The sequence below is a fragment of the Phacochoerus africanus genome, chromosome 9, assembly GCF_016906955.1.
Source record: "Phacochoerus africanus isolate WHEZ1 chromosome 9, ROS_Pafr_v1, whole genome shotgun sequence".
NCBI lineage: Eukaryota > Metazoa > Chordata > Mammalia > Artiodactyla > Suidae > Phacochoerus > Phacochoerus africanus.
This window is the reverse complement of record NC_062552.1, coordinates 69,551,759-69,565,435: the sequence shown is the minus strand read 5'-3', so window position 1 is coordinate 69,565,435 and position 13,677 is coordinate 69,551,759. Positions and strand designations below refer to the sequence as shown.

General features: G+C 36.9%; 1 protein-coding gene across 5 annotated transcripts in view; it reads right to left on the bottom strand.

Annotated features, from left to right (window-relative positions):
• The window catches only part of HECTD1 (HECT domain E3 ubiquitin protein ligase 1), a 103,952-nt gene that overhangs the window by 38,310 nt on the left and 51,965 nt on the right, over positions 1-13,677 (bottom strand). For all 5 annotated transcript variants that reach the window (XM_047794463.1, XM_047794467.1, XM_047794464.1 and 2 more), the window contains exons 13-19: positions 11,148-11,370; positions 10,377-10,640; positions 10,196-10,272; positions 7,117-7,251; positions 5,571-5,717; positions 4,456-4,550; positions 2,817-2,922 (exon numbers count right to left, since the gene is read on the bottom strand). In XM_047794463.1, the coding sequence (XP_047650419.1) occupies positions 2,817-2,922; positions 4,456-4,550; positions 5,571-5,717; positions 7,117-7,251; positions 10,196-10,272; positions 10,377-10,640; positions 11,148-11,370 (1,047 nt within the window). The remainder of the gene's footprint in view (positions 1-2,816; positions 2,923-4,455; positions 4,551-5,570; positions 5,718-7,116; positions 7,252-10,195; positions 10,273-10,376; positions 10,641-11,147; positions 11,371-13,677) is intronic.

Here is a 13,677-nt window from a genome sequence, read left to right as displayed (position 1 = left end):
GTACATTTAAAAGAAACTATCTGATGTAGTGGAATGCAGGATGGGCTGGATAAAGTAAAGATTCAAGGCCAAAGAATCTGTTAGAAAATACTAAAGTAGGAGTTCCCGTTGTGGTTCAGTGGGTTACGAACCCGACTAATACCCATGAGGACGTACGTGGGTTTGATCCCTGGATCCGCTCTGTGGGTTAAGGATCCAGCGTTGCCATGAGCTGCGGTGTAGGTCACAGATGTGGCTTGGATCTGGCGTTGCTGTGGCTATGGCATAGGCTGGCAGCTGCAGCTCCCATTCCACCCCTACCCTGGGAACTTCCATGTGCTACACTGCCAGTGCAGCCCTAAAAAAGAAAAAAAAAGAAAAGAAAATACTAAAGTAACCCATAGAGGATGTGATAAAGATCTGAGTGGGGATATTAGCAGTAAGAATATTTGTTTTATCTGTTCATATCTGGTTCCTAGCTGCTAATAAAAAAATAGTTTAACAAATGAATGAGAATATCAACCAAAAAACATTTAGCAAGAAAAAAGGCTTTTTATAAAACATATAAATATATAATCACAGATTCCCAAAAGCATCATCAATAGAAATAGGCTAAGAAAGGCCTCCTGGCTCTAACCAATGACATACAGAAAAATATTGTGCTTAATATATTTTCATATTTTTGCACATGCTGAGATTACACTCTGAGACAAAGGGACAACTCATAATTCTAGAACAAAAGACTCATTTCTGCTATTAAACTGAGAAAATTCTTTATCCATTTATGATCTACCAAATATGATGTACTACTTACAATAAATATTGAAATACCAATACATGCAAGAGTCATTAAAAAGAACAGGAGTTCCCGTCGTGGCGCAGTGGTTAACGAATCCGACTAGGAACCATGAGGTTGCGGGTTCGGTCCCTGCCCTTGCTCAGTGGGTTAACGATCCGGCGTTGCCGTGAGCTGTGGTGTAGGTTGCAGACGCGGCTCGGATCCCGCGTTGCTGTGGCTCTGGCGTAGGCTGGTGGCTACAGCTCCAATTAGACCCCTAGCCTGGGAACCTCCATATGCCGCGGGAGCGGCCCAAGAAATAGCAACAACAAGACAAAAGACAAAAAAAAAAGAGTCATTAAAAAGAACAATCAATGGGAAAAAGACAGCCTCCTCAGCAAGAGGGGCTGTCAGAACCTAACAGCTGCATGTAAATCAATGAAACTAGAACATACCCTCACATCACGCACAAAAATAAACTCGAAATGGCTTCAAGAGTTAAACATAAAACATGACATCATAAAACTCACAGAAGAGAACACATGCAAAACATTCTCTGACATAAACTGTACAAATGTTTTATTAGGTCAGTCTCCCAAAGCAATAGAAATAAAAACAAAAATAAACAAACGGTACCTAACCAAACTTGCAAGGCTTTGCACAGCAAAAGAAGCCATTAAAAAAAAGAGAAAAGACAAACCACAGAATCGAGAAAATACTTGTAAACCATGCAATTGATAAAGGCTAAATCTCCAAGATATACAAATAACTCATAAAACTCAACAAAAAAAAAGCAAACAACCCAATCAAAAAATGGGCAGAAGACCTAAACAGACATTTCTCTAAAGAAGATATACGTATGGCCAGTATGCACATAAAAAGATGCTCAACATCACTAGAGAAATGCATATCAGAGCTACAATGAGGTACCTACCACCTTACACCAGTCAGCATGGCCATCATCAGAAAGTCTACAAATAACAAATGTTGGAGAGGGTGTGGAGAAAAGGAACCCTCCTACACTACTGGTGAAAATGTAAATTGATACAACCACTATGTAAAACAGTATGGAGATTCCTCAGAAAATTAAAAATGGAACTACCATATGACCCAGCAATCCCATTCCTGGATATATATCTGGACAAAACTATAATTCAAAAAGGTGCGTGCACCCATATGTTAATTGCAGCACTATTCACAATTGCCAAGCCATGGAAACAACTAAATGTCTATCGACAGATGAATGGATTAAGAAGATGTGGTACATATATACAGTGGAATACCACTCAGTCATAAAAAGGAATGAAATAATGCCATTTACAGCGACATGGATACAACCAGAGATTCTCATTCTAAGTGAAGTAAGTCAGAAAGATAAAGACAAATACCATATGATATCACTCAAATGTGGAATCTAAAATATGGCCCAAATGAAACTATCTATAAAACAGAAACAGACTCACAGACAGAGAATAGAGTTGTGCTTTCCAAGGGGGCAGGGAAAAAAGTGGGATGGACTGGGAGTTTGGGGTTAGTAGACAGAAACTATTGCATTTAGAATGGATGGATAAGCAAGGAGTTCTCGTCGCAGCTCAGTGGTTAACGAATCCAACTAGGAACCATGAGGTTGCGGGTTCAATCCCTGGCCTCGCTCAGTGGGTTAAGGATCTGGCGTTGCTGTGTCTCTGGCAAAGGCCGGCAGCTACAGCTCCAATTAGACCCCTAGCCTAGGAACCTCCATTTGCCACAGGTGTGGCCCTAGAAAAAGACAAAAAAATTAAAAAATAATAAAAAACAATAATAAAAAATAGAATGGATAAGCAATACAGCACTACTATAAGAATAGGGAACTATATCCAATAGAACATGATGGAAAATAATATATATATAAAGAATCTGTATAATTAAAAAAAAAACAAACAGCATAAATGGTAAAATCTTTACTAAGCACAATCATTTTAATAAAATACAAATTTTTTTTTTTTTTTTTTAAGGAACATATATAACACTACTCTTAAATGCATTTAGTAATAATAGCAACTGCATTTTCCATGGTTACCTGCAGGTTATAAGTGGATCCTGGTGTATCATACAAATGGAGAGGTAGACGTTCAATAGATTCCAGCACAGCTATTAACTTTCGGATTAATGCAACAGCTGGTCGACTAAGAATAAAAATAATTAAGAACTTTTATATAAGTTAATGCTAAAGGTCATATAGAAACTACAATAACCAACCTCATACAGGTCATTACTTTCTTTATTAATGCAAAGAGAAGTTTAATTTTGTACTAGACTACATCTAAGTAAGCAAAGGTAATATCATAACTGAATTTTTTACTTAAGAATAAAATATTTCATTTTTCTTATGAAACTTTCATCAGTTGCCTTCAAAGCTATGTATATTTTAATGTGTAACTTATTTTTTAAAGTTTAAACAATTTTATTACATAATATTTGATATAGAATACACAAAGCAGCCAAGTTTAGAAAATGATAGTATTTATTGGCAAGGCAACACTGTACAATATTTGTGGAAAACAGCGTGATAATTTGTATCAAGAACCTTTAAAAAAAATCATCAATAACTCAGTAACACAATTTTTTTTTTTTTTTTGGTTTTTTATCCTTTTAGAGCCACACCTGCGGCACATGGAGGTTCCCAGGCTAGGTAGGGGTCTAATCGGAGCTATAGCTGCCGGCCGCCGGCCTACACCACAGCCACAGCAACACGGGATCCTTAACCCACTGAGCGAGGCCAGGGATCGAACCCACAACCTCATGGTTCCTAATCGGATTGTTTCCGCTGCTCCATGACAGTAACTCCCAAGAAATACAATTTAAAAGAACTAAAAGAATTATGTAGAAAGATGTTGCCACTGAGACAAGACTATTTTAGTAATAACTTGCAAATAGCTAACTTTTCAATAATATTTAAATAAATTATCATACACCACAAATGTAATATGCACTCATTTAAAATTAATGGAATTAACTGAATCTTCTTTATTTTAAAATTTCAATCACATTCGAAAATAAATAAAACAGTAGAATGCACTTTCAGCAACTCATAACCCAGCTTCAACAATTACCTACTAATGGCCAAATGACTTCTCTCTACGTCCTCACCCATTTCTCTCCTTTCCATATAGTCTTAAAAAATACCAAATATCATATCTTATCCAGAAATACTTTAAGTATGTATTGCTACAAAAAAATTCTTAAAAAAATCATATCATTACATCTAAAAAGGTATGAATATCAACAAATATTTAATCAGAATTAAAATTTCCAATTTTATCACAGATTATCTACTTTAAAATAAGGTCAGCTGCATTCATAGCAGAGAAGGAATCCTAGTTTTATTCCATTAGATTGAAAATGCTGTAAAAAAATCTTTCCTTTTCCATATATTTATAAGCTACTTTTGTATTGAAGAAAAAATTTCCTATTTTGTGTATTAACAGTATATTAGACCCTATTAAAACACTTTTTTAATTTTTTGTCTGTGCCCACAGTATGTGGAAGTTCCTAGGCCAAGGATTGAACCTGGGCCAGAGCTGTAACCAGAGCCACAGCAGTGACAATGCCAGATCCTTAACCCACTGAGCCACGCGACTCCTAGACTCTATTTTAAAGGAAGTATATTAATTTGCAAGTACTGCAAAAATCAAATTAAAAGAAATTTGGAGATTTACCTTTCATCATCTTCATTTTCACTGAAGGCTGTTTTAAAAACATTTATTCTTTCTACTAGTTGACTACAATCTTGTTTCATATCTAAATCCATGCTCTAAAAAAACCAAAAAGCACCAAAAAAAATATTTTAAGGCTGTTATTGCAATTTGTCCAAAACTACATGTGGCAAAGATAAATATTACTATATTACAAATTATCAATACAATCTATGTGAAGTCATTTTTTTCTTTCAATTAAAATTCTTTTTATCATATGACTAGTAGACCATGGCTATCATCTACAATGTTAAAATGGAGAAGTTAATTACATTGCTTTCACAAAGTGTAGTGGTATGCAAGGAAATTCCAAATTATTTGTGAACATTCTGCATTTTAAAAGTATTATTTACAGTAATTAGTATCAGAAAAAATATGTCTGGTATATCAAAATAATGATTTCATAGATAACACTAAGTGATATAAAGTGATGCTATAACAATATAATTTTGAAATATTAAAAAAATTTAATATTTTATATTAAAATGTAGATATTAACACTAAATTGAATAGAAATATACGGTTAGTAGCAAATCATCAAATATTCACATAAACTCCCTAAATTGTCAATGCTCATAAATTAATTCTATGTATTTTAGGTATTCAAAAGGTCTATAAACTAACTCCACTTTATGTTATGAGGAAATCAGAACAGTGAATAATATTAAATATTAGGCTATTACAAGTAAGTGTTTTTGTTTTGTTTAGTTTTATTTTTTTGACTGCACCCATAGAGTGTGGAAGTTCCTGCACCAGGGATCGAACCCATACCACAGCAGAGACAATGCCAAATTCTTAACCCGTTAAGCCACCAGAGAACTCCACAAATAAATGTTTTTGTTCAAACAAATCTTGGAATTATAATTGAGTAACTAAAAATTCTAAACAAGCTCAGTTATTTAAAGTGGTTCAAAACTAATAATACAACTTAAAGGAAAGGCTGGAGAAATTATAAATGTTAACACTAATCAGTTTTTAATATTTCTGGACAAAAAAAAGTAAATATCACTATGGTAAAAGTATACCACACATCACCTTTTTAATTATACACTTTGTTCTGTACTACTTCATAAACTTACATTGTTTAAAACAGTAAGAAGTGCTTGCACCAAGCCACTACTGCACATTTCATATGGTGAAATTGTGTTTTCATCCTTCAAAAGTACAATTAGATTTTCTAAAGCTGTCTTCATCAAATCTCTCCAAGTGTTCTCACTCTCAATACACTAAAAGAAAAAAATTACAGACAATTAAAAAATAAACAGACCTTAATATACTTATCAGAACATCTATTACTATGAAAATACATTAATAGATATTAAAGAAGATTAAGAAATTCCAGAGTTCCCGTCATAGTTCAGAGGTTAACGAATCCAGTTAGGAACCATGAGGTTGCGGGTTCGATCCCCGGCCCTGCTCAGTGGATTAAGAATCCAGCATTGCCGTGAGCTGTGGTATAGGTTGCAGACGCGGCTCTGATCTGGTGTTGCTGTGGCTCTGGCGTAGGCTGGTGGCTACAGCTCCGATTAGACCCCTAGCCTGGGAACCCCATATGCCATGGGAAGTGGCCCTAGAAAACACAAAAGAAAAAAAAAGATTAAGAAATTCAAATTATTAATGCAAATTATCTATATCAGGGTTGGCAAACTCTTTGTAAAGGGATAACAGTAATTTTTTTTTTACTTTATAAGCCATGCACCTATTTAAGTAAAATTTTTTTTTTTTTTTCAGTTCCCGGGCCAAGGACCAAACCCCCACCATAGCTGTAACCAGAGCCATAGCAGTGACATATTGGATCCTTAATCCACTGAGCCAGAAGGTACAAAACTCCTAATTTTGTACCTTTCTTCTTCTTCTTCTTTTTTTTTTTTTTAGGGTCACACCCTCAGCATATGGAGATTTCCCAGGCTAGGGGTCTAAGGGTCAAATCAGAGCTACGGATGCCAGCCTATACCACAGACACAGCAATTCAGGATCTGAGCCACATCTGCAACCTACACCACAGGTCACAGCAACACCGGATCCTTAACCCACTGAGCAAGGCCAGGGATCGAACCCATGTCTTCATGGATGCTAGTCAGATTCATTTCCACCGAGCCATGATGGGAACTCCTAACAATATGTAAATAAAAGAGTGTGGCTCTGAGCAATAAAACTACTTATGGACACTGACATTATATATTCATATAATTTTTATTATATATTCATATAATTTTCAGGGATCATGAAATATTATTCTTATTTTCAATTTGTCTTCAACCATTTAAAAACGTAAAAACCGGAGTTCCCACTGTGGTACAATGGATTAGAAACATCTCAGCAGCACCAAGACACAGATTTGACCCCTGGCCTGGTAAAGTGGATTAAAGAATCCGACATTGCCACAGATGCAGCAAAGATCCCAACTGTGGCACAGATCTGATTCTTGGCCTAGGAGCTCCATATGCTGTGGGAGGGCTAAAAAACAAAAAACAAAGTAAAAGCCTCTTTCTTCACAAAAACATACAAAATTTAGCTCCTGGGTAAAAATTTTCTGACCCCCTAATCAATACGCAGAATATAAAGGATAAAGGGGAAAAACAAAACCAAGATCACTGTGTCATAAAATCTAGAGGCTAAACATACTTGTCTATTTGTATGAAGTTCCCAAGATGACTCTAACTGAGTTGCTATGTTTCTGAGTGTTACCACTACTCCACGAGGCATGCTTTCAACAGCTTTAAAGTGGTCATCATATAAATCTCGAGCCATGGTTCGTACCTACCAAAAGAAAAAGAGCAAATGTGAATGTTTTTTCAACTATTAATAATTTTACCAAATCTTCCTTTTACATATATATGTAATCTTTAGAATTAAGGACTAGGAACCATGAGGTTGCAGGTTCGGTCCCTGGCTGTGCTCAGTGGGTTGGGGATCTGGCGTTGCCGTGAGCTGTGGTGTAGGTTGCAGACGTGGCTTGGATCCCGCGTTGCTGTGGCTCTGGTGAAGGCCAGTGGCTACGGATCTGATTAGACACCTAGCTTAGGAACCTCCATGTACCGAGGGCGTGGCCCTAGAAAAGCCAAAAAATAAATAAATAAATAAAACACAAATTAACCTAGCATAGCTCTAATGTGATATAAAACATTTCACTCCCTAAATGAATTAATATTACCTTTCCTATTTTATTTTTTTAATTTTTTAATTTTTTTTTTGTCTTTTTGCAATTTCTTGGGCCACTCCTGCGGCATATGGAGGTTCCCAGGCTAAGGGTCTAATTGGAGGTTCCCAGGCTAATTGGAGCTGTAGCCGCCGGCCTATGCCAGAGCCACAGCAACGCGGGATCCGAGCCACGTCTGCAACCTACACCACAGCTCACGGCAACACCAGATCCTCAACCCACCGAGCAAGGCCAGGGACCAAACCCGCAACCTCACGGTTCCTAGTTGGATTTGTTAACCACTGCACCAAGAAGGGAACTCCCCATTCTATTTTAGTATGGCTTTCAGAATTAAAAAAATAAGTTCTGGCTACTAGACAACAGTGAAGAAACTATTCTCTTATAAACACTGGTAAGAAATAAAAACTGAGGAGTTCCTATCATGGTGCAGTGGTTAACAAATCTGACTAGGAACCATGAGGTTGCGGGTTCGGTCCCTGCCCTTGCTCGGTGGGTTGAGGATCCAGCGTTGCCGTGAGCTGTGGTGTAGGTTGCAGACGAGGCTCGGATCCCGAGTTGCTGTGGCTCTGGCGTAGGCCGGCGGCTACAGCTCCGATTCGACCCCTAGCCTGGGAACCTCCATATGCCACGGGAGCAGCCCAAGAAATAGCAAAAAGACAAAAAAAAAAAAAGAAAGAAAAACTGAGGTTAAAACTAATAGTTAGGAGTTCCCATCATGGCACAGCGGAAACGAATCCAACTAGAAACCATGAAGCGGGTTTGATCCCTAGCCTGGTTTGATCCAGTGGGTTAAGGATCCAGCATTGCTGTGAGCTGTGGTGTAGGTCACAGACATGGCTTGGATCTGGCATTGCTGTGGCTGTGGCATAGGCCAATAGCTGTAGCTCTGATTAGACCCCTAGCCTGGGAACCTCCATATGCCGAGGATGCAGCACTAAAAAAAACACAAAAAACAAAAACAGTTAAAATTATTTTTACCTAAGATTAGTAAATTTTGTTATGTTCTGCTACCATATGCAAAAGAATAGCCACATGATTCACTGAGTTACTACTGATTCCAAAGATTTGAATCAATAATCATTTTTTTAAGCATATGAAATTATAAGACAAAGACTATGTCCTCCTTGTTTTCCAATCTTTTATATTGTATAAGTTCAGTTCCCTGTGAACTTTTGTTTGGGTAATACAACATATTAGTTATTTAGTTGGGTAATACAACATATTAGATTTGGTTGCATAATACAACATAATAGTTATTTCAAAAAACTCCTGAGATAGCTGAATGGTAGATTTATAAATAATTATAGTTGAGCCTCAGTGTTTGAGAATTTCACATCTGTGAAATCAACTAGTCAGTAAAATGCATTTATAATCCACAAATCAATACTTGTGGTGCTAAAATTTATGGTTTCCAAATGAGACAGGCTAGGGGGTAGGGGGATGCACTGAGGGTTTGGGATGGAAATGCTATAAAATTCAGTTGTGATGATCATGGTACAACTATAAAGTAATAAAATTCGTTGAGTAATTAAAAAAAGTATTCTCCAAAAAAAAAAACTTGTAGTGCTTTTCGCAGTCATTTGTCATTAAGTGCAGTGCATCAAAAGCTTTTAAAACATGAACAGAGCCTCACAGGAACCTAAGTCTGTATTTCTGCTTGAAGCAATGCTTCAGTATTCATGGCTACTTTATAGAACACAACTATCAAGAAAAATGAAAACTGTATTTAGTTCGAATTCCTTTTACCATCTATGGCTATATTCAACTGAGATATTTCTTTCTCAAATGCCCTTAAGATATACTGAACTGGAAAGAATATCGGGCTTCACTTTTTTTTTTTTTTTAAACACAGAAGCAATCATGAAATAATATATCTAATTCTAGAGATAATATATATTTAAAAATTAAAGAAAAAGAGAAATAGAGACATCAAGGAAGCAATTTTCCTTCCAAGGTCTAGCTTGTGGAAATGTGGAAATATCTTTGGGATGGCCTAGCACATCAACAGCTGGAAATGATCACATCAACATTTTATACAAATCTAAACTGCTCCAAATAAAAACCATTACTACCATTTCCATGGCCAAACTCATGAAAACACAAAAACTATTTTATATCATTTGTATTACAGATAAAATTAAAATGTCACCAGAAAATACAGAATCTAACCATGAAATTATTTCGTTTTCCATTAAAAATTTTAAAAATTCAAGATCAATCAATATAATAAAGATGGAAATACACTGGCTTTTTCTTTTCTTTTCTTGGGGGGGCTGCACCCACAGTATATGGAAGTTCCTAGGCCAGGGACTGAGTCCGAGCCACAGCTGCGACCCACACCACAGCTGTGGCAATGCTGGATCCTTAATCCACAGTGCCAGGCACCAGGGAGTGAACCAGCACCTCCACAAAGACAAGCTGGATCATTAATCTGCTGCACCACAGCAGGAATTCCATGGCTCAATTTTTGAAATGTCTACAATCTACCACTGAAACCTTGTTAGTATAAAAGACAAAAAACCCCAGCAAATTCCACAAATATACCTTTTGCTTTGTTTTTTCTAACTTAGATTTTAGTTTTCTGCCTCTTTTGCCAGTCCAGCCAGTCACAAACTCTGAACCTTAAAAAAAAAAAAAAAAAAAGTCATTTCACAGAATATATTTTATTGCAATTCAGCATATTCATTTATTCTCACCTGCTAAACTTACATGCCTACATACTTACCCAGAGAAGTTTCTGCAGTAAATGAATGTTTGGTTCCTCTATTAGACTCAAACACAAAACCAGGTAAATCTTCTTTCAATATTGTTGCTTGCTGACCATCTGAGTTATGAATAGCAATTTCTCCTTCTTTCAAACATGTTAGTGACCAATTCCCTACAGTGAGTTTAGTAGGTCCTGGTGCTGAGAGTATAGGCTGACTTGAAGTAGAAGGCTTTACTTGGCCTCGAGCTCTTTGTAGCTTCTCTAAGAATTCACTTCTGCTTTCTATAAAAACAAAACGATTGCTTTAAAACCTCATCCTTTCAAATATTACGTTTTTAAAATGAAACTACCTCCTGGAATATCAATTTTACTAAAAAAAAAATGATTTACAATTTCGTTCCATAGTATATTCTCATAAGTCTGATACATTTAGGTTCAGGCATAAAAGCAATTCTCCAGCCATAAATTTTTAAAGTAGAAGGCTTTGGGGAAAAGATGTAATTTGGGACAGCATCACACATGTGTAATTCATCATTATATGAAAAGAGGCATCTTTACCTAAAAGGATAGAAAGAGTAAAAGAAGATACAATGCCGTTTCTTGTGTAACACAAAAAAAGACATGAAATGTTTTCATGGTACAATCATTTTTCTGTCGATATTAAAGAAAAGGCCATATGATTATGAAGGATGTGCTATTTCTATGACAACAGTAGCAGAGGTATGATCAGAAAAACATTATCGAAATTATAGAAACTAGTAAAATATTCTAATAAAAACAAAATATTACCTGAACTATCTGATCCACCTTCAGGACTACCACTTGAATACATGGTGGCAAGTTTTCCATCCAAGATAAATCTAAACCATCCATTACTTCCATTGGATAATTCCAAGGCTGCCGCATCACTCCATATATATAAGCAGTCCCTTCCCCTAATGATTGACCAGTCTCTCCAATGATATGGTTTACCCTGCTGCAATTCTTTAGCATCTTCCTGTGGTTCATCTTCCTATTGTATAAAATTATTCAATGAAACATGGAAAATTATTTCTATTCCAAATATTCATACGTACTTACAGAAAACATGACCATGAATCAAATTTATAAGTAAAATACCCTGAATATTTAGCTGCCTATAGGTTAATACATATTCTGATTCAACAAATTATCTATAATGAAATCTTACATAGTCCTAAAAATGTTAAGAAATTTGCATAATGACCTAAGTTACAACATTTTCAGATTTAAGGGTAAAGAAGACAAATGGATTAGGTCGAAACACAATCAGCTAATTATCTAGCACTTGATAAGCTCACCACATCTCTGGACCTAACAGATTATTCATAAATAGATTATTTGTCAAAAATGCATGTTTACACTAGATCAAAGGTATCCAAACCTAGCAGTGCAAAAGAATCACCAGAGCTGCTTTTTAAGAATAAACTGTACTGCCCCACCCTTAGACAAGTGAATCAAATATACTGGATTATTCCTATAATCATAAAAACATTAGTGATTGTATGTTTAATACTGTAAAACACTATCTGCCTGGCCTGGCATCCTAAAACTTTTTATTCTATTGATAACACTTAAATATTAACAATATTTGGAGTTCCCGCCATGGCTCAGCAGTTAACAAACCCGACTAGCATCCAAGAGGACACAGGTTCAATCCCTGGCTGGCCTCACTCAGTGGTTAAGTGTCCGGCATTGCTGTGAGCTGTGGTGTAAGTTGCAGACCTACCTTGGATCCTGCGTTGCAGTGGCTGTGGCGTAGGCTGGTGGCTACAGCTCCAAATGGACCCCTAGCTGGGAAACCTCCATATGCTGTTGATGTGGCCCTAAAAAGACAAAATAAATAAATAAAAATAAAAAATATTAACAATATTCATCATTAGCATATGATCTTGGCATGTATGTGCATGCACGCACATGTGGGTAAAGTATTTTTAAACTTTACAAAGGCTTATAAATAAAAATTAAAAATATATATATATCATTTACATGTTTTTTCTCTCTGAAGTAGTAGTTAGCTGGCAACACTAACATAAGATTATAAAATATGGGTTGCAAATTTCTCTAAACATAAGTACTGTCTTCCAGACCACAAGAGATTAATAAGAACCAAGACTTGCCTATCCGTTGTAAACTAAAACAAAGACAAAAAATATATGACAAAATATTTTCAAATATTAGACAACTAGCAACATAGGACTGAATGATCCCCCAGAAAAAAGAAACAAATAAGCCCCTTAGGCCCAGAGAGAGTTAAGAAGAGGAACACAGAGGAGCAGTATGAGTTAAGGAAATGGAGATCTGTGTTTGAAGAGATTAAGGAAAATGGAATATGAGGTAGATGAGTTCAGGATCAGGGAGTCAACAAAAAAGATCCCCAGAAATCTGCAAAGTCATCACCAGAACGTCTCTACTGAGCTAGACCACTCATGTACAGGTGACATTCCATAAGGCTGGGTAAAGAATGATTTGAAAATTGTAAGCTGAACAATCCCCAGAGGTCACACAAGGTGGTCAGACATTTGCATTCCAAATAGCCGGAGTGGAAAATCCTGATATTAGTAGTTCAAAAATGTTCCATATTTGATCTGTAAGCTCACAGGGCTTGCTCCATAATCCTGAGCATGAGTGGAAACCCAAATGTACACCCCTTCACCCACACATCAAACACAGTTAAGTACATCAAAGTCAACTTGCTAAAAATCAGTTACAAAGTCTTAAAGACAGAGGAAGAAAGAGTCATTATATACAAAGGAATTAAGAATAAGCCAAACTGGAGTTCCCATCATGGCTCAGTGGTTAACAAATCCGACTGGGAACCATGAGGTTGTGGTTCGGTCCCTGCCCTTGCTCAGTGGGTTAAGGATCCGGCGCTGCCGTGGGCTGTGGGGTAGGTTGCAGACAGGGCTCAGATCTGGAGTTGCTGTGGCTCTGGTGAAGGCTGGAGACTACAGCTCCAATTCGACCCCTAGCCTGGGAACCTCCATATGCTGTGGATGCAGCCCTAAAAAGACAAAAAAAAAAAAAAGCAAACCTCTCAGTAGAGACATCCCCCCTTACATGATAACGGAATCTCTCTTCAGGTGGAAAATGATCAGCCAAGAGTCCCCACCCCCCCCCCTTTTTTTTTTTTTGTCTTTTTGCCTTTTCTAGGGCTGCTCCTGCGGCATATGGAGGTTCCCAGGCTAAGGGTCTAATTGGAGCTGTAGCCACAGGCCTACGCCAGAGCCACAGCAATGCGGGATCCGAACAGTGTCTGCAACCTACACCACAGCTCACGGCAATGCCGGATCCCTAACCC